Source organism: Ursus americanus, chromosome 1, assembly GCF_024610735.1.
Source record: "Ursus americanus isolate L20-20 chromosome 1, mUrsAme1.1.p, whole genome shotgun sequence".
Taxonomy (NCBI): domain Eukaryota; kingdom Metazoa; phylum Chordata; class Mammalia; order Carnivora; family Ursidae; genus Ursus; species Ursus americanus.
Window position 1 is genome coordinate 74526608 of NC_142127.1, and position 27296 is coordinate 74553903.

Genomic DNA, 27296 nt, shown 5'->3' on the forward strand with positions numbered 1-27296 from the left:
CCAGAGATGTAAAGGATCTATGTTCTAGAACACTCCTGAAAGACATTGAAGAAGACACAAAAAGATGGAAAAATATTCCATGCTCATGGATCGGAAGAATAAACATAGCTAAAATGTCTATGCTACCCAGAGCAATCTACACTTTCAATGCTATCCCGATCAAAATACCAATGACATTTTTCAAAAAACTGGAACAAACAGCCCTTAAATTTGTGTGGAACCAGAAAAGGCCCCAAATCGCCAAGGAATTGTTGAAAAGGAAAAACAAAGCTGGGGGCATCACGTTGCCGGATTTCAAGCTATACTACAAAGCTGTGATCACAAAGACAGCATGGTACTGGCACAAAAACAGACATATAGACCAATGGAACAGAATAGAGAACCCAGAAATGGACCCTTGGCTCTTTGGGCAACTAATCTTTGACAAAGCAGGAAAAAACATCCGGTGGGAAAAAAGACAGTCTCTTCAATAAATGGTGCTGGGAAAATTGGACAGCTATATACAAAAGAATGAAACTTGACCACTCTCTCACACCATACACAAAGATAAACTCCAAATGGATGAAAGACCATGATGTGAGACAGGTATCCATCAAAATCATAGAGGAGAACATAGGCTGCAACCTCTTTGACATCGGCCACGGCAACTTTTTTCATGACACATCTCCAAAGGCAAGAGAAACAAAAGAAAAAATGAACTTGTGGGACTTCATCAAGATAAAAAGCTTCTGCACAGCCAAGGAAACAGTCAAATAACTAAGAGGCAGCCCACAGAATGGGAGAAGATATTTGCAAATGACACTACAGATAAAAGACAAGTATCCAAGATCTACAAAGAACTTCTCAAACTCAATACACGGGAAACAAATAATTAAATCACAAAATGGGCAGAAGATATGAACACTTTTCCAATGAAGACATACAAATGGCTAACAGACACATGAAAAAATGTTCAAAATCATTAGCCATCAGGGAAATTCAAATCAAAACCACACTAAGATACCACCTTACGCCAGTTAGAATGGCAAAAATTGACAAGGCAGGAAACAACAAATGTTGGAGAGGATGTGAAGAAAGGGGATCCCTCTTACACTGTTGGTGGGAATACGAGTTGGTACAGCCGCTTTGGAAAACAGTGTGGAGGTCCCTTAAAAAGTTAAAAATTTAGCTACCCTATGATCCAGCCATTGCACTACTGGGTGTTTACCCCAAAGATACAGACGTAGTGAAGAGAAGGGCCATATGCACCCCAATGTTCATAGCAGCATTGTCCACAACAGCTAAATTGTAGAAGGAGCCAAGATGCCCTTCAACAGATGACTGGATTAAGAAGATGTGGTCCATATATACAATGGAATATTACTCAGCCAGCAAAAAGAACAATTTCACAGCATTTGTAGCAACATGGGCGGGACTGGAGGAAATAATGCTAAGTGAAATAAGTCAAGCAAAGAAAGACAATTATCATATGGTTTCGCTCATTTATGGAACATAAGAAATAGGAAGATCAGTAGGAGAAGAAAGGGAAGAATGAAGGGGGGATAAACAGAAGGCGGAATGAACCATGAGAGGCTGGACTCTGGGAAACACACTGAGGGCTTCAGATGGGGAGGGTGGTGGGGGATTGGAATAGGCCGGTAATGGGTATTAAGGAGGGCACGTATTCCATGGTGCACTGGGTGTTATACGCAAGTAATGAATCATGGAACACTACATCAAAAACTAGGGATGTACTATATGGTGACTAACATAATATAATAAAAAATTATTAAAAAAAAGAAAAATAACAAGCAAAATTTTATTTCTCATAAAAAAAAAAAAAAAAAACTAGCCTTCTTTTCACTCCTTTGTTTCCGTAAGGAGAAATTTTCCCTAAACATGTCTGGCATTTTGTCCCACCACTTTCTCTCCCTCCACAAAAAAGAGGAAAGTAATTATCATCAACTGATGCATATTTCTTAAATGGGTAGTGCTAAGCTAGCAAAGATCTTGAGCTGGAGAATTGTATTTCTCCCTTTCTCTCCATTTGGAAAGGACAAGTAAAATGCAGCAACCTGGACAAGTGTGCCAGCTCCGCCAACTCAAATTTCTCCAGGGGGCTGTTCCAACATCTAGACCAGGGGGTGGGGAGGTAAGTCTTTCAATTTAGCTTTAATCAGGAATAAAGCTGATGCCTGTTTCTCTACCTGCCAACTATTTTATCTATCTATCACCTGGCTCCAGATTTTAATAAAGGAGAATTGTTTGCTGGATCCCTCAAAGACCCTGCATAACAAAGGCTTGCTCTAGGCTAGAGATTACTAATATCTTTACCTAGCTTACCTTGGAAATGCCATCTCTACTTCATTTGTAAGACTGTTGCAAGGAGAAAAGTATGAATTTACGGAGTCTCACAAATGCACAGTATTATTATGATGATGTAATTATTTTAACTTGTTATCCATTTGTTTTAATATAACCCTTAGAATAAAATTAAGCATGCTGACATGAGGGAAAAAAATGGAAATTCAAATAGCAAAGAATTACTGTAAATGCTACCTCAATAAATTTATAGTTAGCTTAAAATATAAAAAATAATACAAAGAAAATAGCTTTAAAACTTGTACTCTTGGGGTGCCTGCGTAGCGCAGTAGTTAAGTGTCTGCTTTCGGCTCAGGGCGTGATCCTGGGATCAAGCCCCACATCAGACTCCTCTGCTGGGAGCCTGCTTCTTCCTCTCCCACTCCCCCTGCTTGGTTCCCTCTCTCACTGGCTGTCTCTCTCTCTGTCAAACAAATAAATAAAATCTTTAAAAAAAAAAAAAAACTGTACTCTTGGGGTGCCTGGGTGGTGCAGTCAGTTGAGTGTCCGACTTTTGGTTTCAGCTCAGGTCGCAATCTCAGGGTCAAGCCCTGCATTACGCTCTGCACTCAGCACAGAGTGTGACTGAGAATCCATCTTCCTCGTCCTTTGACCCTCCTGCTTGTGCTACCTCTATCTCTGAAAAATGAGTAAATCTTAAAAAAAATTGTAAACTAATATAATAGTAATTAAAATCTACAATATGATATGTATCTGTCAAATAAACTTGGTTAAAAAATTGTACTCTTAAAGTGTTACAAGTAAAAAAAATAAATATTCTTAAAATACCATTATAACACTACAAAAAGCTTAGAAAACACAAAAATTGCAAAGAAAAACTGTACACAGTTGAACCACCTAGACAACCATTAGCATTTTGTATGTTGCTTCTGTCTTGTCCAGATTAAAAAATAGTTGTACTCTAGCCACTTAACACAAGCAAGAATTTTTCTTTAGTATAAATTTTTGAATATATATTTTCATCACGTAAACATAAACTTTATCATTCTGTTGTGAAACACCTTTTGTTTTGATTCCTCTGCAATTAGAAATAACACTAATGTGCTTATATAATACATTTTTAAAAAATCGAAGTTTTCTGGGATGTGTTGCTAGACATGGGATGCCAGTTTAAAGAAAACAAACACACATTACTGAACTGCTTCTACAAAGGGATGTTCAGAGTTGTGTTATACTGTTACTGGTAACGGAAAGATTTTTTAGATATATATTTATTTTTTAGAAATATGTTTATTTTGTGGAAGAGTATGAAATCTTTTTATATAGAACAAAATATTAATTGGCTTTCTTGTCTTGCCTGTGGAGAATCTTTTTCTCCATTTGTGCAATACATATTAGTTTTGTTTAAAAAAAAAAAAAAAACTGGAGGTTTAGAATTTAGATGCTCATGTGGTCAAAAAAAAGAGCCCAACCTTTTTTTAGTGACTTGTCCCATCACTTAAGCTTAGAAAATCCTTCCATCTCTAGAAATCTGAGTAAACGTTTCTAACCTTTTCCTCTTTCTTTTCTTAAAGGATTTCAAAACATTTAATTCTTTAATTTACCTGAACTTTATTTTGATATGTGGTAGTAGAGGATCTAAATCAATTTTGTTTTCTCTCCAACAGTTAACTAATTGTTATGGAATAAACCTTTCTCCCTCAATGATTTAGATTGCCTCATATATTCCATACTGAATACTTTCACTCACTAATGCCCCTTTCAGGCACAAGTATGTTTAATAAAGAATAAATATAATAACTTACCAATAGTGGTTGAGAAAAGAGTTCTAGCTGAGCTCTATAAATAATGTCATCAAGGACTTCTTGGCCAAGGTCCCACTGCCCATTATACCTGTGGAGAAGCACACTATTTATTATCTTAAACAAATATTTCTAATCTTTAACAATAATGTTTTTATTGTTTCAAGTCCTACTATTTTGGTTCTAAAACAAGATTTTCATATTAATTTTTACATCATTTCATTTCTAAACTATCCTACTTTTGTTTACAAGAACAAAATGAAGAGTGGGACCTGGGTGGCTCAGTCAGTTAAGTGTCTGACTCTTGATCTCAGCTCAGGTCTTGATCTCAGGGTCATGGGTTCAAGCCCCATACTGGGCTCCACCCTGAGCGTGGAGCATACTTAAAAAAAAAAAAAAACACACAAAAGACAAAATGAAGATTTCAAATACTAATGTTTAAAATAGCTTACAGATGTCTCTTCACAAATTAGTTTTTATCATGTGTTGATATTTAGGGTAATCTATTTAAATGCATTAATGAAAACTTGGGTTATGAACTACGTAGAGAGACAGTTTTCCAGAAAGAAAGCCAGACCAATTTCCAGACTCCAATTTATTGACTAGTTATATTTGGCTACTTAAAAGTACTAAAAGGGCTATGAACAATTATACACCAACAGACTGGACAACACAGAAGAAGGATAACTTCCTAGAAACATACAACCTACCAGGACTGAATCACGAAGAAACAGAAAATCTGAATAGACCTATTACTGGTAAGGAAATTGAAGCACTAATCAAAAACCTGCCAACAAACAGAAGTCCAGAAGACTAGAAGGCTTCACAGGTGAATTCTACCAAACATTTACAGAAGAATTAATACCAATCCTTCTCAAACTCTTCCAAACAATAGAAGAGGAGGGAATACCTCCATATTCATTTTACAAGGCCAGCATTATCCTGATACCAAAACCAGACAAGAACACTACAAGAAAATAAAATTATAGGCCGATATCACTGATGAACATAGATGCAAAAATCCTCAACAAAATATTAGCAAACCAAATTCAACAATACTTTAAAAGGATTATACACCATGATCAAGTGGGATTTATCCTTGGATGCAAGTATGGTTCAAAATTTGCAATTCAATCAATGTGAAACACCATATTAATAATTATAAAGGATAAAAAGCATATGATCATCTAAATAGATGCAAAAAAAAAGAGCATTTGACAAAATCCAACATCTATTCATGATAAAAACTCAACGAACTGGGTGTAGAGGGGACATACCTTGACATAATAAAGGCCATATATGACAAGCCTACAGCTAGCATCAAACTCAATGGTGAAAAGCTGAAAGCTTTTTCTCTAAGATCAGGAACAAGACAAGGATGCCTACTCTCCCACTTTTAAAAATTCAACACAGTACTAGACATTCTAGCCACAGCAATTAGGCAAAAAGAAAGGAAAGGAAAGGAAAGGAAAGGAAAGGAAAAAAAAAAGAAAAAAGAAAAGGCATCCAAAATTGGAACAGAAAGAGTAAAACTGTCTCTATTTGCAGATAACATGATATTTATAGAAAACCCTAACAATGTCACTAAAAACTGTTAGAACTAATAAATACAGTAAAGTTGTAGGACAGAAAAATCAATATACAAAAATCTGTTGCATTTCTATACACTAATAATGAACTATCAGAAAGAGAAATTAAGAAAAAAATTCCATTCACAATTGCATTAAGATAATACCTAGGAATAAATTTAAATAAGAAGATGAAAGACCAAATACTGTACAACACCTTCATAAAGACACTGATGAAAGAAATAGAAAAACAAACAAATAAATAGAAAGATATGGTGTACTCATGGATTGGAAGAATTAATATTGTTAAAGTGTCCATAATACCCAAAGCAATACACAGATTCACTGTAATCCCCATCGAAATTCCAATGGTATTTTTCACAGAAATAGAAATAATCCTAAAATTTGTATGGAACAACGTAAGACCCTGAATAGTGAAAATAATCTTAAGAAAAAAGAACACATGGGGCGCCTGGGTGGCTTAGTCATTAAGTGTCTTGCCTTTGGCTCAGGTCATGACTGAGCCCCGCATCGGGCTCCCCGCTCAGCAGGAAGCCTGCTTCTCCCTCTCCCACTCCCCCTGCTTGTGTTCCCTCTCTTGCTGTCTCTCTGTCAAATAAACAAATAAAATCTTAAAAAAAAAAGAAAAAAGAAAAAGAAAAAAAAAGAACACAGCTGGAGGCATCACACTTCCTGATTTCAAACTATATTACAAAGCTATAGTAATCAAAACAGTATAGTATTGGCATATAAAACACACATAGATCAGATGGAACAGAAGAAAGCCAAGAAATAAGCCCACACATGCATGGTCAATTAACTTACAACAAAGGAGCCAACATTATACAACTGGGAAAGGAGAGTCTCTTCAATAAATGGTGTTGGGAAAACTGAACAGCTACATGCAGAAGAATGAAACTTGGACCCCTATCTTGCATCATACACAAAAATCAACCTAACATGGATTAAAAACCTAAATGTGAGAACTGAAACCATAAAACTCCTAGAAGAAACAGAGGCAGTAATTTCTCACACATCAGCCTTAGCAACATTTTTTTAGATATGTCTCCTCAGGCAAGGGAAACAAAAGCAAAAAAACACTACTGAGACAACACCAAAATAAAAAGCTTTTTGTACAGCAAAGGAAACCACCAACAAAACGACAAGCATCTACTAAATGGGAGAAGGTATTTGCAATATAGCCAATAATGGGTTAATATCCAAAATATATAAAGAACTTATACAACATTTAAAAAACAAATAATCCGATTAAAAAATGGGCAGAGGACCTGAATAGACATTTTCCAAAGAACACAGACAGATGGCCAACAAGTACATGAAAAAGTACTTGGCATCACTAATCAACAGGGAAATGCAAAGCAAAACCACAATGAGATATCTCATACCTGGAATAATGGCTTTTATCAAAAAGACAAGAAATAAGTGTTGCTGAAGATGTGGAGAGAGCAAATCCTGTGCACTATTGGTGAAAATGTAAATTGGTACAGACAGCATGGCAAACAGTATAGAGGTCCGTCAAAAAACTAAAAATAAAACTACCATATGATCTAGCAATTCCATTTCTGGTATATATCCAAAGGAAACAAAATCACTAACTCAAAAAGATATCTGCACTCCATTCACTTCAGCATTATTTACAATAACCAAGACATGGAAACAATATAAGTGTTCACTGACAGATGAATGGGTAAAGAAAATATAGTGTACACACATACATGAATATTATTCAGCCATGAAAAAGGAAAGAAATCCTGCCAATTGCAACAACATGGACAGATCTTGAGGGCATTATGCTAAGTAAAGTAAGTCAGACAGAAAGACAAATACTATTACAGCTCACTCATGTGAAATCTGAAAGGAAAAAACCCCAAATTCACAGATACACAAAACAGACTGGTGGCTACTAGAGGTGGGGGGGGGGGGTGGTATAAAGAGTGAAAGTGGTGAAAAGGTAAAAACTTCTAGTTGTAAGATAAATAAGTCTGGCAATGTAATATACTGTATATGATGACTAGAGTTAACCATACTGTATTGTATTTTTGAAAGTTGCTAAGAGAGCAGATTTTAAAAAGTTCACAGAACAAGAAAAAAATTCATTAACTGTATGTAGTGATGGAGGTTAACTAAACTTACTGTGGTGATCATTTCACAATATAAATATATCTAATCATTATGTTGTACACCTAAAATTAACACAATCTTATATGTCAATTGTACCTCAATTCAAAATTGTCTTTAATCATTATTATACTGCTTTTATTTTTTTAATGTTTTTAAAAGATTTTATTTATTTATTTGACAGAGATAGAGACAGCCAGCGAGAGAGGAAACACAAGCAGAGGGAGTGGGAGAGGAAGAAGCAGGATCATAGCGGAGGAGCCTGATGTGGGGCTCGATCCTATAACACCGGGGTCACGCCCTGAGCCGAAGGCAGACGCTTAACGACTGCGCCACCCAGGTGCCCCTGCTTTTATTTTTTTTTATTTTTATTTTTTAAAGGTTTTATTTATTCATTTGACAGAGAGAGAGAGACAGCCAGCGAGAGAGAGAACACAAGCAGGGGGAGTGGGAGAGGAAGAAGCAGGCTCCCAGTGAAGTAGCCTGATGCAGGGCTCGATCCCAGAATGCCGGTATCACACCCTGAGCCGAAGGCATATGCTTAACCACCCAGGCGCCCCTATTATACTGCTTTTAAATAACAAGTGTATATTCATTTAAAAAAATATTAAAAGGAATTAATATTAGAAAAAGAAGATAATGGGTCCATCATGGAACAAAAGATTCAGTGTTGTGCAACTAATAAGGAAAAAAGAGAAATAATAAGTTTCCAAGCGTTATAAGAATTCACTCAGTTTCATAGTCTATCTACTTACATGGCATAATAAATCCCTGTGAGAAGTTGCACCATGAATTGGGGATCCAATACTATTCGACCACAGAGTTCTTTCCAGTGTTTTTCGTGTTGCCGTGGAAACCCACTCACACAAACCCTAGGAAAATACGGCATTTACCAAGTGTGATTTCCTGATTCGTTAAACATTTTTCCTTTCATAAATTCATTTATTCAGTTATTCATTCCTCATATATTGAGTACCTGCCTATGTGCCAGTCACTGTCCTGGGCCTAGGCATACAGTTATGAACAGACAAAAAGATAAAAATAAAATCTGTGCCCTCACAAAGCATACACTCTAAAGAACTATATCAATAAAAGCAACAACTTTTCTCAATAGCTGTATCTGTCATCTTTCCCCCTCTTTAGAAAAGAAATGTATAACTTTTACACGTCCCAAATTTTATCAGGATGAATTAGTGGGAGATACAGAAATCTCAGAACAAATAAAAGGACATTTCAAAATACCTGATGTCTATGAGGCCATTTTTTTTTAAGATTTTATTTTTATACAATCTCTATACCCAACACAGTGCTTGAACTCACAACCCCAAGATCAAGAGTTGCACGCTCTACCGACTGAGCCAGCCAGGCGTCCCTGTGAGGCCATTTTTATATTAAAGTGCCAGAACAATTCTGTCTTCATCTCATTAAGAGATGCTTCTGGAAAAGTTATGTTGAAACTATCAAAAGTTGTAATGCACCTAAATTATTTTAATCAATTAATTTGTTAAGAATAATTGTAATGGTAAGTGAGTCCAAAAGAAATTTTTCAGTGTTTAGTGCACTATGATCTCTGGAAATTTTTTTTAAAATCTCAATTTACATATATACTTTTGTAGCAGAGATAGACAACTAAGAGATCAAAAAAAAGACTTGTAAGCATAGGGACATCTGGCTGGCTCAGTCAGTAGACCACGCGACTCTTGATCTAGGGATTGTGAGTTCAAGCCCCATGTTGGATGCAGAGTCTACTTAAAAACAACACCAACCAAACCAAACCAAACAAAATACCCACAAAAAACCCCAAAAATACAAAATAAAACCTACAACTTAAAAAGAAAAAAAAAAGACTTGTAAGCATAATTTGACATTAGGTTAAAATTATGTGAGTAAAGTGGTAGGGAAGATCAATTTCAAGGAGAAAAATAATATAATATCAGACTATAAAAGCCTGTTCATCTATTCTTCATATGGATGACGGTCAGTATTTACATTATACACAATTAAAATACTAACCTAACAATTATTTTATTATGTCAATATTTACATACTAGAAATCATACCATTTGCAACTATTTAAGATAAAATGAAAAATTTTAATGTGAACTTATAATGTGTGAGAGCTTTATAGATTTTAAAATTCTTTAGGGGATATATGAACAAAAGTGTGAGGATGACTAAACTCTATCATCATTTTTGCTATTATGAAAATCTATTTTCAAAAAAGTCATGTAGTGCCACAAAAATTAGAGATTTGGCAGGTTTTGTTTTAATGAATCAACAATAGTCACTTATAGACTTATCTGTAGATAGGCAATAAGTGCTTAAATAGTGTACTCTCTTGTTAACAGTAACCAGGTTAGAGACAAGAATTTTCTTAGTCATTAATCATGTTATTAAAGGCAAGTGAAAATAATATAGCTATTTTAAGAGAATCTATAAAATCAAACTTATAGCTAATTTAGATTGGCCTTTCCCCAATTAGCAAAACAGTTTTGTTATAAATAGGACCATACTCTCTTCCCAGGAACACAATAGCATGAACTTGAACAAAGAATTTGTGGGTGGACAGTCTCTTGGGGGGGCCATGAATCCCTATGATCTCTCTGTCCTGGTATTCATATCCTGTATATCCCCTACTAGTGAGTGTGGGTGGGACCTGTGATTTGCTTCCAACCAACAGAATAAGGCAAAGATAATGCGATTTCCATGACTACATGTACATGATTATATGAAGACTGTACTGCAGGTCTTGCTGGAGTCTCTCACTCTTTCTCTGCTTTAAAGAAGCAAGCTACCATGCTGTAGGCTGCCTATGTTGGGGAGACAAAGAGCTGAAGCTGGCTTTCAGCAGACAGCCAACAAGAAACTAAAGCCCTCAGTCCTCTAACTAGAACAACTAAATTCTGCCAACAAAAGTGTATAATACCTTAACTGAGCCTCAGATAAAACTGTACCTCTAGCCAACATCTTAACCACAGCTTTCTAACACCCTAAGCACAGGACCCAGCTAACGCATGCCTAGACTCCTCACCCACAGAAACTGTGGAAATAATACACGCGTGCTATTTGAGCTGCTAAGTTCGTGGTATGTGGCAATTTGTTATGAGGCAACAGAAAACTAATACAGCATTTAACCTTTTTTGAGGGGCTCAGTTTCCTCAAGTCAGTATCAGTTGGACAGGAAGAACTCAGAGTTCCTTCTATAATTGAAATTCTGTGATGCAAAAGCTACTCTGGCTCCAAACTGATTTATATTACTTGAATTTTTTTTCTATAATGGACATTTAAATTTCAGCTCAGCTCTGTCCAAATTATTAGAAATTCTGATTTAGTAAAGACTAGAATACACAAATACAAATGAGACATACAGATAAGTGGCACTTCTGTTAATCTTATCCAAAGCACAGTTATTTGTAAAATATATAAATGAAAAAATTCACATTCCTTTAGACTTTCTCCACATATAGGACTATTTATTCAAAGCTCTCGAAGTGATTTCTAAAACCTGGCATACAGACAGTGATTAGGTGTATCACTAAACCACCCTAACTTATGACATCTTGGCTTATCTTGATGTTCAGCTAGAAAATACTTCTTTAATGCTGAAATATTTTCAAAAGTCATGATACATGAGGGATGGTATGGATTCCTACAGGAATGTAAGCTTCCTGAGTTTTGTTTACTGCTATATCGCCACAAATTAGAACAGCACCTAGCCACAGAATATGTGCTCAATAAATATTTGTCAAATAAATGAATATGAAAGCTAATGATAATTATTCTTCTCACCTGGAGCCCATCCGACAAAGAGACTGGTAAGATGAAGCAGGCATATACACAATAGCAGAATTATAACACAACATGAGAAAACTCAGGACTTCAAACCTAGAAAAAATAAAACAAAGGAAAAGGGTTACAAACAATTATTTCTACTAAAGACTATGATTTTTTTTGTTGGGTAGTTATAGCAAGAATGTATGTTAATAGTGACCTTCCTGCTTTCTCAATCAGATTGCTGTGATATCCTGCTCAATGATTTCCCTGTTTCCATTTTCCTTATTAAAGGTCACATCCCTTGCTACCATCTATATTTTCTTCATCCAAAAAATAAAACATTGTGCTTGAACAGATGACTCCCTATTACATTAACCCACTGTTCCCATTGACTAAATGATAAAATCCAAACTCATCAAGGCATAAAAGGCCTTAAAAATCCACCCTTTGGGTGCCTGGATGGTTCAGTTGGTTGGGCATCCAACACTTGATTTTGGCTTGGGTCACGGTCTTGGGATCCTGAACTTGAGCCCCACATCAGGCTCCGTGTTCAGCGGGGAGTCTGCTTGACGTTCTCTCTCCCTTGTCCCTTTTCCCTGTGCTCCAAAAATAAATAAATAAATCTTTAAAAAAATAAATAAAATCCACCCTCAACCTACCTCTCCAACCTTACTTCCCTCCACTGCCTATTACATACACCACACTACATCGATCTTCTGACCACTCCATGAATATCATAACTTTTCATAACTTCTTGCTTTTTTGGAGGCTGCCCTTTCTTACTAGAACATACTTTTTCACTTGGGCCATTCAGGCTTAGGTTTCAAGTGCTGGCTCAAATTTTTAACTTAGACATAAAACCGTTCTTAATTTTCCTGGCTGAAGGAAAGAGTTCCCTTTGTTGTATAGCTCTAATATAGCATTTATCCAAGGGAATCATAATTCCTTGTCTTTACCTCTGTCTTACCTATTTAATAAAAGCAATTTTACTCATTTAGCTTATCATCTTTATTTCTAGTGTCCAGCACAGTGTCTAATAATTATAATTGCTCAATAAATTTTTATTGAATGAATAAATGATTTTATTTAATGAGTAAAGATTTTTTTTTTTTTTAAGATTTTATTTATTTATTTGACAGAGAGAGAGCCAGCGAGAGAGGGAACACAAGCAGGGAGCCCGATGCGGGGCTCAATCCCAGGACCCTGGGATTATGACGCAAACTGAAGGCAGACGCTTAATGGCTGAGCCACTCAGGCACCCCTAATGAGTAAAGATTTCTATTCTTTCTTTCTTTTTTTAAACCAGGGATTTTTTTTTTTTTTTTTTAGGATTTATTTATTTGAGAGAGAGAGGGAGAGCAAGAGTGAGTGCACACAAGCAGAGGGAAGGGGTAGAGGGGAGAGGAAGAATTAGACTCCCCACTGAGCAGGGAGCCTGATGTGGGGCTTGATCCCAGGACCCTGAGATCATGACCTGAGCCCAAGGCATATGCTTAACCGACTGAGCCACCCAGGTGCCTCTGAGTAAAAATTTCTTAATCTATACAGTCTCTAAGGAAGTGGTTCCTTAACCTGGATGCACGTTACTGTTACTTAAGGGCATTTTGGAATAATATATTCCTGAGCCTCAACCCAGACTGACCCAATTAGAATCTATGAGGGCATGACCCAGGAAAGCTGTTCTTCTAAAAACCTTCCCGTAGGTGGTAGAGTATATGGAAACTACTTTTGAAACATTTTTTATAAGTCTGAAATTATTTCAAAATAGAAAGTTAAAAACTGAGTTGAAAGTTGAAAGTTAAATAAAAAGTTAACTGATTGTGACTTGGAAGCAGTCACATCTTCAGATCCCTTCTCCTTCTTATGCTGTAAGGTTTATTGAAGATTTATTTTTTTAAAGGATAAGAGATTTCTACTTGAGAACCACCAAGCACAACTGTGGTTTGGAGTGAGGGTTAGGGGAGGGATACCATACTGAAAACAGGAAAATTAAGTATTTCTTACTGGACATTGAAACTCGAAGCTTTTCTTCCCTTCTTGGCCACCAGAATGCTAGGCCAGCCCTCTAGTTGAGAGACCAGAAGAGTTTTCTCTAGGGAATTTGACCACCCTAAGAAGAAAGACTTAAGAGGTACAGATTTGGGAGGTTCTCCAACTGAATGGTTCAGTGAAGTTCATAGTCAACTAGCCCTACTCACAAAGTCAGAGCTGTTCATATTTTATTTCCTTTCCTTTGTCTTCCTTAGTATAAGGGGGTGGGGAGGATTATCAGACATCTGAGGAACTCCACTAACATGAAAATGAAATCAAAATAAAGAAATATAAAAAGGGGGGGCACAATTTGGAGGAAACACAAAATATACAAAGGAAAAAAAAAACTTTAAACAGGGGAGCCTGGGTGGCTCAGTCATTAAGTGTCTGCCTTCAGCTCAGGACATGATCCCAGGATGCTGGGGTCGAGCCCCACGTTGGGCTCCCTGCTCAGGGCAAGCCTGCTTCTCCTTCTCCCTCTGCCTGCTGCTCCCCCTGCTGTGCTCTCTCTCTCTCTCTGTCAAATAAATAAAATCTTAAAAAAAAAAAAAACTTTAAACAGAGTAAATTATCATTAATAGTCTCAAAAATATAAGAGATGTTGTTTCTAGGGGAAAAAAAAAAAAACCCAACCAGGATCTATTTTAAAAGAACACTTAGAAAACCAGAAAAGCTAGATATATAAAATATAACAGCAGAAATTAGGAACTCAAGAAAAAGACTGGTGGATGAAGTTGAGAAAATACCACAGAAAGTAAAGCAAAAGGAAAAAGATACGACAGATGGGAGAGAAAAGAGGACCACCCCAAGAGTTCCAACATCCAAATTATAAAACAACCAGAAGACAGATAGTAAAAGACCAAATAAATAAAAGACAGACAAATAATAAAAGACCAGATAAAATGGAGAGGCTGAATTAACAGAAACAATTCAAGAAAATTTTCCATTCTAAAGGACATGAGTTTCTCAATCAAAAAGGTCCACCTAGTGCCCAGCACAATGGAGGAAATAAGCCTATACCAAGAAATACCACAGTGGAATTTCAGAATACTAGTAAAAAAGAACGAGGCTATAGGTACAGGAAACAGATCCATGCAGGAAAAAGACAAAGGGAACCCCAGGATAAGAGTGAAGGGAAAGCCCAAGATAGTAAAGTGTATACCAGGTAAAGAGGACAATACAGTCCAGACTGGAGTAAAAGTCAAAAGGCTCCAGGAACCCGTTTCGTAGGAAAATGAAATTGATATGAATGAAGACTTACAAGGAGATTTAGACAACTGACAGAGAATTTACAGAAGTTAAAGTATAAAGCAAATAATAAAGGAAAAAAGGACAATTATGAACTCCAAGTAAATCAAAAAGATATTCAGGAAAGGAAAAGTAATCCTTTAATCACGAACCTCAGGCAAACAAGGGAAGCTTCAAATGAACCATGGTCATTCATAGTAATAACAAATTTGAAAAATGAGTTCCCCACAGTTACAACAGAGCTACACTGAGAGGACAGGAGAATGAGAGAAATAATGAGCTAAATCTTTATCTTTCGTAGGGATAACTTGTTAGATAATGCCCAAGACTGAAAAATTAAGAAGCAGCAAGTTCCTCAAAGATGTGGAAGTAAACATTAAAAGAGTTAGTTAAAAGCAAGATTTCTCAACCTTAGCACCATTGGCATTTTGGGCTAGATAAGTGTTGTGGGGGATCTGGCCCAGCATTGCAGGATAAGCAGCATCCCTGACCTCTACACATGAGATGCCTATAGCAGCCCTCCCTCCCACACCTAATTGTGACAATCAAACAAATCTCAGGATATTGCCAAATGTTTGCTGAAGGCAGAAATGCCCTGGTTGAGAACCACTGGTTAAAAGTTGTTATAATATGTGGGAAAGGGGAAATGGAAGGGGGGAGGGAAAGAGCTGGAGATCGCAGTTTTTCTTCATAAAGTGTATAGAACGAATGCATGCTTAAATCTGAAAACATATATCTGCATGTGCATATGTGAATAGTTGACAAAAACTAAAACATACAGCAAAGACAAACAGTAGCACAGTGAGATACCACATTTCACAACCAGTACGATGGCTGTACTCAGAAAGATGGATACTGCTTGTGGGAATGTATAATGGTACACTTACTCTAGAAAACATTATGACAGTTCCTCAGAAAATTAAGCATTGAATTCTCATATGACCTAACTATAATGGAATATTATTCAGTCATACAAAAGAAGTAGTGCTACACAGTACCACATAAATGAATCCTGAAAATGTGCTAAGAAGTCAGACACAAAAAGCTATATATTGTATAATTCCATTTACACGAAAAGTCTAGAACAGACAGAATTCTACAGACAGAAAAGTAAGATAGGTGGCCAGGGGCTGGAGGGTAGGAAAGGGGAGTTTCTTTTTGGTGTGATGAAAATGTCCTGGAATTAGGGGCGCCTGAGTGGCACAGCGGTTAAGCGTCTGCCTTCGGCTCAGGGCGTGATCCCGGCGTTATGGGATCGAGTCCCACATCAGGCTCCTCCGCTATGAGCCTGCTTCTTCCTCTCCCACTCCCCCTGCTTGTGTTCCCTCTCTCACTGGCTGTCTCTATCTCTGTCGAATGAATAAATAAATAAAATTTAAAAAAAAAAAAAAAAAAGAAAGAAAATGTCCTGGAATTAAACAGTGGTAGTGCACAATCTTATAAATATACTAGAAATCACTGTATTGTACACTATATGATAGGGGGTGAATTTTATGGCATGTGAATTATATCTCAATTAAAAATAATTTGAGGGGCGCCTGGATGGCTCAGTCAGTTAAGCATCTGCCTTTGGCTCAGGTCATGATTCCAGGATCCTGGGACTGAGTCCTGCATAGGGCTCCCTGTCCAGCAGGGAGTCTGCTTCTCCCTCTGCCTCTTCCACCCCTGCTTCTGCGCGCACACACCTCCGCACGCACACTCTCTCGCTCTTGAGAAGATGAATAAAATCTTTAAGAAAATAATAATAATTTTAAAAGCCAATAATTAACTAAAATTGTGCAAGGTGTAAAATACAGCGCAGTTTTCTTAATATTTTAAAAACTCTTGCAAATCACTAGGAAAAAATATATAGTTCAATATGAAAAATGGACACAGGACATGAATACGCATTTCACAGGTCAGGAAAAATAACTAGTGAATTAATGTACTAAAGGTGTTTATCCCCAGCCATAATTAAGGAAACGTCAAGTAAAACAATGTAACATCAATTTTTAAAGATCAGATTGGCAAAGACTAAAAAATTTGAAAATACCAATACTGGGGGTTAGTATGAGGAAATAGGCCTTCTCAAACTACTGGTAAGAGATTCAGTAGGTGTAGATGTTAAGGGGAGGGCAATTTGGAAATACTTACTCAAAGTGAAAAAGGAGATATTCTTTAGCTCAGCAATTTCATTGCTAGGAGTTTATCTTATGGATAACTTTGGTGCTCCCGTGCAAATATATATACAAAAAATTAGTAAAACAAACTGAGTTCCTTGCAATATTGTTTATATTAGCAAAAAAGTGAAACAACCTAAAATTTAGTTGATCTAAAGACTAGCTAAAGATCTACAGATCTTTAACACTGGCTAAAAAGAGATGGTACATACATAGAACGAAATACTAAATAGTCATTAAAAAAGAATTTGGAGACCTCTATATGCTGTTAGAGAAGTCTAAGACTTATTCTTAAATGGAAAAAAGTTACAGAATCCAGTGTGTATGGGCCTGCATATGTTTAAGATTGAGTATATGCTTTTGCATGCAGTAAAATTTTCTGAAAGAACACACAACAAAACAGCTAACTGTTTACTGACAGTGGAAATGGTGGTTAGAGGGAAGAGGACACATACTTTTCTCTTTGTACTCCCATCTATTTTCATCTACTTATATTCTGTTCTATTTAAAATTTATAAGTATATAATGTTACACTTTTAAAAATGAAAATTAGAAAACAAAAAGGGAACCAGGGAACCAGGTGATTTTTATGCAAACCAGTCTGCAGACTGTACTATGAACCACTCTTCTTTTTTTAAAAAATATTTATTTTATTTGAGAAAGAGATAAGAGAACATGCGAGCGCGGGGGGTGGGGGGAGGAGGCGGGAAGAGTAGAGGGAGAGGGAAAGAGAGAGAATCCTCAAGCAGACTCCCTGTTCAATGTGGAGCCCAACACAGGGCTCGATCCCAGGACCCTGACATCATGTCCTGACCCAAAATCAAGAGTCAGATGCTCAACCGAGGCACCCAGGCACTCCTATGAACCACTCTTTTTTTTTTTTTTTTTAAAGATTATTGATGACAGAGACAGAGCACAAGGCGGCGGGGAGAGAAGAGGGGAGGTACAGAGGGAAGGAGAGGCGGGGGGGAGGGAGAGAGAGAGAGTACAGCAGAGGGAGCAGCAGGCAGAGGGAGAAGCAGACACCCCACTGAGCAGGGAGCTCAATCCCAGGACCCTGAGATCACAACCTGAGCCGAAGGCAGACACTTAACTGACTGAGCTACCCAAGTGCCCCTGAACCACTCTTTTAATATAAATTTTATATTGTGAAATGATTTGCGTAAACCAACGTAACTACATAGAAAAAAAATTAAGCTGTTACTTTAAGTTGGGATAAGGCCTTCTCCAAGTGTTATATAGTAGCCTGCTGGCTAATAGGGGATGATCACTAAAGCTGAATTTCAAAACGATATGTTAGAATGCAAGGAAAGCCAATGCATTTTCTATCACACGCGTAATACTGGAAAGACGCATAAGAAGAATCAGAATTCCAGACTGAAGCACTGATCAAAGGTCAATGACCATGGAAATGTGCTTGATTCTATATTCCTTCCATAACTCTGATATTAAAACCAACAAGATAAGAGTACTATTTTACTATAAACATATTATGCAATACTAATAGTATCACTAACATTTACTATGTACCAGGCACTGTGCTAAGCATGTTTCAGACATCGCTTCATTTATTCCTCACAATAACCATGTATGTTAATATGCGGTACAGGATTTGGCCTTGCCCAAAGAGGGGTCTGGCCTTTGCCCTCAACTTCTGGGAAGTAACCCATGTCATACCTGACAGCTTTGTTTCAGACGGGGGCTGGTAACAAAGAAACATAAAATAATCCTGAAATTTGAAATACCCATAACATATTGGGTGATGTGAGAAAAACAAAGGCAGTGCCAGAAGAATTCCATAATAAAATGGAAATGGTATATGCAGAGAAGTGCTACCAGGGAATGCAAAGAGGTGCTCAGAGTACTCATCAACAGAGAGCCTCTATTTTCCCTAGGGTGAACTTTGGCACTACCTGACAAGTTGCTAGATTCTACTGCCACCTGGACACAGAGTGATGGTCACACATTGACCAACAAAGAGCTGTCTGATTTATGGATGGCAGTTCTAAAATGAATAGACTACATCCTAATTGGAAGGTTGCCACTCTGAAGAAGGTTTCAACAAATCAGACTGGTAGGTGGACTTAACTGCATGTTTACCACAATGAGTTGTTACCAGCCCATGGGTAGTGGCCAATGGCCTGAACATATGGTCCCACAGGAGGGCAAGGGAAAACTGGCCTATTAAAGGGCAGGGGGAATAACAATATGGAAATCACCATGGGTATTTGAGGAGTACATTAAAGTAGGATTATGTCTATACCTATCAGGGGAATCAGAAGGCAACTGGTATCAGTAAGTAGATATCCCAGTGTGCTTGTTTGAAGTAACCATCTGTGTCCACAAAATGAGGGGACATGGCGGTTCTGCAGCGATGCAGAGATGAGCTGAATTTATACATATACTTTTTACACCCTGAGGTAAAAAAATGCTGGTAAGAACTGTTTCATGCCAACAAGAGAGACACAGATTGCAGATGGCTACAGGACGGATTACTCTGGGGCAAGGCCCTACACAGCTGGACTGATGCCAGTAAGCCCCTGGAGGCTACAAATGGGTCCTGACAGGAACAGACATTTATTCTGCACTAAACTTTGCCTATCTGATGGTAGGTCAAACGTTCAGGGTACTATAAAAGGACCAGAACAGAAGATATTGCACCAATTTGGACTGCTGAGTCACATTTTTTCACAGCAAGGAACACACTTCACAGCTTATAAGGCCTAACAATGGGGAAGGAGATATCCTCAGCATAATGGTATGACAGAGAAGTGGAACAAGCAACTGAAACATCTCTAATCTAAAATGGGACAGGGAAAAGGGGGCGGGAATGAAGCACGAAGGGCAGGTTTACACACGACAGTCACCACTAGACAGATTTCTCTGCTTTTCTGGGGATGTGGGAAGAGGTAGGTAGACAATGCTGGTAAGACTACGCAATTCTTCCTAACACGATGGTATAACTATACATCTTTCTTCCCCACAACTCAGCTTTTCTTTTCCGATCTAAAGCACTGGTCTAGGACTGGGGCTGTAACCGCAGGTGCCAGAAGGAGAGGATTTCTAAGCAAGAAATTGTAACTGTATCTTTAATTCCCAAGAGCCTGATGGGGTGAGTGGTACCTTCATCCCATCTGGCAAAACTGCGGTTGACACTGAGTGCAGATGCATCACCTAATGGTCAAGAGCTCACTAGTTCTTGGCGCGCCTGGGTGGCTCAGTCGGTTAAGCGTCTGCCTTCGGCTCAGGTCATGATCTTGGGTCCTGGGATCGAGCCCCAAGTCAGGCTCCCTGCTCAGCGGGGAATCTGCTTGTCCCTCTGCCCCTCCCCTCACTTGTGTTATCTCTTAAATAAATAAATTAAATCTTTTTTTATAAAAAAAGATTTTATTTTTATTTATTTGAGATGGAGAGAGCAAGAGAGCAAGCAAGAGCACAGAGCAGGAGGAGGAAGAAGCAGACTCCCTACTGAGCAGGGACCCCAATGTGGGGCTCGATCCCAGGACACTAGGATCATGACCTGAGCCAAAGGCAGACGCTTAACCGACTGATCTACCCAGGCGCCCCTCCACTAGATTTTATTAAAAGGGTGAAACCATTTGTTGGTGAGGCCACTCCTGCTTTTAAACCTGATGAAGTCAAACAGAAGCCTGCAAACCTGAGTGGCATTGTTCTAGGAGACATTTTGGTAACAATGAGATGATAATGAACTGCAATAATAGTTAATGACTCAGTAAGACTCTAGTAATATGCCAGTATCTTTGACGCATTTTTCAGGTCACACCTACTGCCATTCTGTGATATGCTGGCATGGTTGATAAGGTTATAATACTCATACTGATGTACTGGTAAATTGAGTTAAAGCCTCCTTAGGATGAATGCTAGGAAAATGACTGGCTTGAGGGAAAAACTCGATCTAGTTAATCAACAGCTAATTTCTACGATCAGTATTTCTGCTCAAGTTTTTCACAAGGTACAATTAGTAGTAGATGATGGGGTAGGTTGGGGTAGAAAACAATCAAAATGGTACAAAAAATATGAATATGTATAGAGTGGCTTTATAAAACAAATTAATTGTTTCTATTCCTAACTTACACTGGCTCTTCAAATGTTGGGCATATTCATAATGATCATATTGGTCTCTGTGGCTGTCATATAAATGCTATACTGAAAGTAGATGCCCAGGTAAACATGATCGTTTTTGTTTAAAAGAGCCTAGGCCAAAGGCCAGGACATGGTCTATGTAGTAAAGAAGTCTGGCCTTTGACCCCGCGCCCAAAGAAGTCTGGCCTCTGACCCTGCTCTAGAAGTAACCTGTATCATACCTGACAGAAGTGTCTTTGTTTAGGGTGGAGACTGGCCACACTAGAAACAACCACCACGGGGAGCCTGGGTGGCTCAGTCAGTTGAGTGGTTGAGTGGTCAGCTCTTGATTTCGGCTCAGGTCATGATCTCAGGTCCCAGGATTGAGCCCAGTACTCAGCAAAGAGTCTGCTTGAGGAGTCTCTCTCTCTCTCCTTCTGCCCCTCCCCCTGCTAGTGTGCTTTCTCTCTCTCTCTAAAATAAATAAATAAATCTTTGAAAGAAAGAGAGAAAGAAATAAACAAACAACCACCATGTGATTTAGGGTGGGGTTTTGGGTCACACAGCCTCAACTAACTGGGAGGTTGAGATCAACCTTGTGAGCAATCAATCAATCAGTCATACCTACAATAATGGAGCCCAGTGAAAACTCTGGACACTGAACCTGACTCTCTGCATACTGTCACACACTGATGCTGAAAGGGTAATGCCTCCTGACTCCATGGATGAAGACAACAGAAGCTTTGCATTTGGAACCCTCCATATTCTACCCTATCCATCTCTCCCTTTGGCTGATTGTAATCTGTATCCCTTCCTCGTAATAAACCTTAACTCTGAATCTAACGGCTTTCATTCAGGGAGTTCTGAGTCCTTCTAGCAAGTTATCAAACCTAACAGTGGTTACGCCAAACTTGCAGTTGGTGTCAGATGTGAGGGCAGTCTTGGGGACCACAGCATTCAAACTTTGCAGTTTATCTAACTTCAGGAAGGTAGGTACTCTCATTAATCCATTCTGCAATGAAGAAAGCAAAGTGTAGAGAGTAGATAAACTGCCTGAGAGGGTAAGCTTCTAAGTTGTAGCACTGGAACACAAACCTTGGCTTGGCTGACTTTATGCCCACACTTTCAGTTTTTACATTACAAGATGACTTACACACAGTACCACGCGTTAGATGGACAGGTATTTAACCACTATAATGTATTTCACTAGTATGACATCTTAAACCTTTTGCCTCTTCTCTCATTAAACTTGAACCAAAGCAATTATAGTTAACAATTAAGCACAAATTAATAATTATTACTCTTTACAGTTTTGACCATTACCGGTTTTGTGCAGTGAATGTTTCCCTTTGAGGATGAAGATCACTATAAACAACCCTGATGAGATCATGCTGACACAATGCCCCTTCTGTCAAAGCCATGGATCCGATTGTTGAGGGCTACAAAAAAAGATAAAGTATCTTTTAGAGACACAGTATCTCTAAAATGAAGTAAAAATTTGTATCATATAAGGATATTTAATTTTGTTTTCACATTAAGGCCATTCTTCTCGTTCAAAACCCTTTCCATTTTTCAATTACATACATTCCATAGCTTTTTTTGGAAATTATATTTAATACATAAAACTGAAAATATACTGCTTTATTTTTTGAAAGATTACAGAAAGAATCCATATTTAGGACACAGAATAAGAAAAGTTGCTGGAAAGACTAAAGGTTACAAATGCACCACTTTCATTATTTTTTATTTTTTCAAATACATCAATCTTAATTTGTTTGTACCCCAGAACACACAGCAGTTTTGAGACTGAACATTTGAATTTTGCAGTTCGTCTAACTTCAGGTAGGTGGATACTCTAATTAATCCCATTCTATAATGAAAAAGAAAGGTGCATAGGTTAAATGGGTGATGGGGATTAAGGAGTACACTTGTCATGATGAGCACTAGATGGAGTATGGAATTGTTGAGTCACTATACTGTACACCTCAAATTAATAACATTGTATGCTAATTAGCTGGAATTAAAATAAAAACTTAAAAAAGAAAGGTATAGAGAGTTACGTAGCACAAACAATAATGAAGACTATGATCAAATGTTTCTTTAATAGTGACATAGCTGATTTCATGTTTCTGAAGTTAGAAGCATCCATTCATGTTTCATTATCCTCCATTTTATTACATAACATGATACACAGAACTTAATTAAAATCTATTACTCAGAAATATTCTATGCTAAAACGAGCCCATTCTATCGGAGGCATTCTATTTCCAATACAAAACGAAGTCCCAGGGGAATTAATTAAGAAAATAAATAGCTGCATGGAGCTCTGAGACAACTGGATATTGTCTGTTAATATGAAAATGGAATATAATTTTTCGACTACCAGTAAAGTTTCTTTAAATGCTTTCCTTACACCTTATACTACTAAAGGTCACTATAGACGAGAAACTTGATTCATAACATATATCCTTAAATATACACATATATCGTTATATCCGAGATTTCGGTTCAACAGGAGTCTTCCACCTATATGATTATTAGTGTTCTCACATTCTTCAACCAAATAAATATAAGCAAAACCCAGAAGCATAATGTTAATGAATAGCTACAATGCATCAATTATAGACTTCTTTAAATTGAAAGAATTACAGTGTTAAAATCCTTCTAAGTAGACATTTTCCTTAAAAATAATAAAAAGTTAATCTAACACAAATTTCTAATTCTGGAAGACTTTAAAAAAATGAAAGAATATTTTTAAGAATTCATAAAAGACTAATAAAAAAAGACTGAAAATGATAGTGGTGGAGAAATAAGAAAGAAAGAAAGAAACAAGAACTAGAGGAAAATTTTCCATTATTTTCTGCCTCTCTTGGTAAGAACTTAGCTTTACATCACTAGTTACAAGCATCTACTTTTAAGAAGCAATCAATAAAGATGTCTTAGGAGCATTTATCTCTGGTAAGAAACTAACTTTCATCTCTTACTCAATATAATCTTAAATAATTCTACCTTTCTAATCTTACTTACCTCATGGTATATTGAAGGCTTGGATAAGGAAGGGATAGTAAAAGATAGAACTTTATTGTTTCCATCTTTATCAGCAATTTCCTATAGTTAAAAAATAATATATAAAGATAAATAATCAAAGGACTATATTGTAAGAAATAATTTTTCTTAATTTACCAAATATATCATTGGCAACTGAGGAAAACTTTTAGAAATAGTAATATATAAAGAATAAGGATGCCTGGGTGGCTCAGTTGGTTAAGCATCTGCCTTTGGCTCAGTCACAGATCCCAGGGTCCTGGTATTGAGCCCTGCATCCGGCTCCCAGCTCAGCGGGCAGCCTGCTTCTCCCTCTCCCATTGCCCTTCCACCCTTGTCCTCTCTGTCTCAAATAAATAAATAAAATCTTAAAAAAAAAAAAACCCTCATTTAAGAGGTATCCCCCAGAAGAAAGACTTTTATATCCTTTTCTCTGAAAACCGAGAAACTTTAAGAGGAATCCAAACAAATAGGCCTTATTTTCTCCCAATTTTACCCTTAGCTCATTCCCTTTAAGTCCTATCATACTTTCCCACAACTTTCCACTCTTCATCAAACCTAGTATAAAAATATTCAGGCTTGGGGTGCCTGGGTGGCTCAGTCAGTTAAGCGTCTGCCTTCGGCTCAGGTCATAATCAGGTCCCACATCAGGCTCCTTGCTCATCGGGGAGGCTGCTTCTCCTTCTGCCTGCTGCTCCCATTTGTGCCTACTCTCTCTCTGACAAATAAATAAAACCTTAAAAAAAAAAAAAGAATATTTCTACCCTAGTGTATCTTTTCTAACCAAATTTGCACAGTTTAGTAGTTGAGTTACCCTTTGAGAGATATGGAGCACAATACTACAGCTAAATCAAATGCAATGTGACAGCAAAGACATGAAGCAGGCAGACAAACCAATTTTCATGTTAAATATACAGACAGGACAGGGAGATTACAAGTGATTAGATCTGAGTCAAAACAGATTATATGTTTTAGCCAAGAAATACACTTATTAGTAAGAAAAACACAATATTTTAACACAGGATGAATCTCGACTAAAAGAAACTGTCACAATTATTTAGCAAAAGACTAATGACCTGAATTAAGTTACATATTAACATAATGAATATTAGTCCCTGTGATTAAGTTCATATTTAGGTAACTTCTATTGAACTGTAAGAAAATTCTCGTGTTTTCTTTTAAAATCATTTTATCTGGGATCCCTGGGTGGCTCAGTCAGTTAAGTGTCTGCCTTTGGCTCAGGTCATGTTCGCAGGGTCCTGGGATCAAGTCCCGCATCAGGCTCCTTGCTCAGCAGGGAGCCTGCTTCCCCCTCTGCCTGCCATTCTCCCTCCTCTCTCTCTCTCTCTCTCTCTCTCTCAAATAAATAAAATCTTAAAAAAAAAAAAAAGGCATTTTATCTCTCAATGAAAAGGACAATGGTGTCCTTACGTTCTACAGTCTCTGGCACCACCAGTGTTCTACAAGTATTAGTAAAAATCTGACTATAGATGCTAGCAAATAGAGGGGTGAAATGCTCCTCTGGCATCACTCCTTTTCTCCACTGCCTCATTTTAGTCTGTTTCTTTTACAACTCATATTAGTATATATAACTAGCATAAAACCCAGAGAAAGAAGGCTGCCCCCCCTCAGTAGACCTAGAAGGAAGCTTAGAGAGAGACTGAGTAGTTACACAGCACAAAAGGAAGAAACAACAATAAAAACAACTATCGTCAACAAAACACAAACCCAAAAGAACTTCCCTATAGGGCTCATTTCTGAGTTTAGTATGTCACAGGAGAGTACCAATTACATGTGAACAATGACGATACCTCTAATTTTGGCAGGAAAATGGGTTTAAAAACTCCTTAGGGAAGTCATTTTACTACTTTATAGTCAAACTAGTTACTACCACATTTGGACCATTACTCCTCAGAAAAAGTTTACAGTAAAATGGATGGACCTAATTTAAGTTAGGCAATAAAACTTAAATTTTTATTACTAAATTTCAAATTAAACCAAATAACTTTTACTTGTATTTGTGTGTATCTCTGAAGAAGGATGTTCTGAAATTTGTTTAACCTGAGGGCAATATAAAATTTCCCCTGGGGCTATGTGAAGCAAGGGAGAAGTTTTGGGGGGGCGGGGAGAGAAATAAATATATGCAAGAAACCTAGAGCAGTAAGAAAAATTGAGAGCCACAGAGAAGAGAGAACACAGATAGAAAGGGAATTAGAAGAAAGAAGCCTGAGGTTACATTTCTGACACATAATTGAGCACTTACTTCATAGTACCTATTTCTGAGATGCTAAAAAATAATTAAACCATAGCACCAACAAGCACTGTCAAGAACTTGTCAGTATTCTGCTATAAAAATACTTTGCTTCATTTGTCCCACTACTGAATTTTATTAAATTAAAAGATAGCTTAATTTTCAACATAATCTAAAACACTAAATTCAATTATTAAATCAACAAATATCTATTAAGTGACTGTGCTAAATACTAGAGGAGAGAGTAATATATGAAACAAATGTCCTGCTTTATTTATTTTTTTAAAAAGATTTTATTTATTTATTTATTTGAGAGAGAGGGAGAGAGATGGAACACAAGCAGGGGAAATAGGAGAGGGAGAAGCAGGCCTCCTAATGACCAGGAAGCCCAATACAGGACTTGATCCCAGGACCCCGGGATCATGACCTGAGCTGAAGGTAGACGCTTAACAACTGAGCCACCCAGGTGTCCCTAAATTTCCTGGTTTAAAAGAAAAAACAATCAGGCAAGTTAGTAATAGAATTTTATACCTACACCAGTTTTTCATATAAAATAAAACTCACTCTTAATTTTGATACTACTACTACTGCTAATGACATTCATTAAACACCTCAGGCAACATGCAGATGCTCCTAATTGTTTTTAATTCTACTAACAATGTTTTATTTCTGTTTTACAGATGAGGCAACTGAAGTCAAGGTATTAAGTAGCTTGCCCAAATTTAAAGCAGTCAACAAATGGCTAGGCCTGGTTTTAAACAAAATCCAAGTGATTCCAAAGGCCATACTACTTTCTTCAGATATACATTCCAGTGATGGAAATGTTTTCTAATGATTTTTTAAGGGGTAATACTGAGGAGTGAGCAGTGGTACAGAAGAATATTTATTTACTATG

The 27296-nt window shown here is 37.3% G+C and overlaps 1 protein-coding gene across 13 annotated transcripts in view; it reads right to left on the bottom strand.

Moving 5' to 3' along the window:
* HYCC2 (hyccin PI4KA lipid kinase complex subunit 2) overlaps window positions 1-27296 on the bottom strand; it is an 83993-nt gene that overhangs the window by 14321 nt on the left and 42376 nt on the right. For all 13 annotated transcript variants that reach the window (XM_045806461.2, XM_087862493.1, XM_087862490.1 and 10 more), the window contains 5 exons: window positions 24133-24213; window positions 22429-22544; window positions 11600-11695; window positions 8566-8682; window positions 4107-4194 (listed from right to left, as the gene is read on the bottom strand). In XM_045806461.2, coding sequence (XP_045662417.1) covers window positions 4107-4194; window positions 8566-8682; window positions 11600-11695; window positions 22429-22544; window positions 24133-24213 — 498 coding nt within the window. The remainder of the gene's footprint in view (window positions 1-4106; window positions 4195-8565; window positions 8683-11599; window positions 11696-22428; window positions 22545-24132; window positions 24214-27296) is intronic.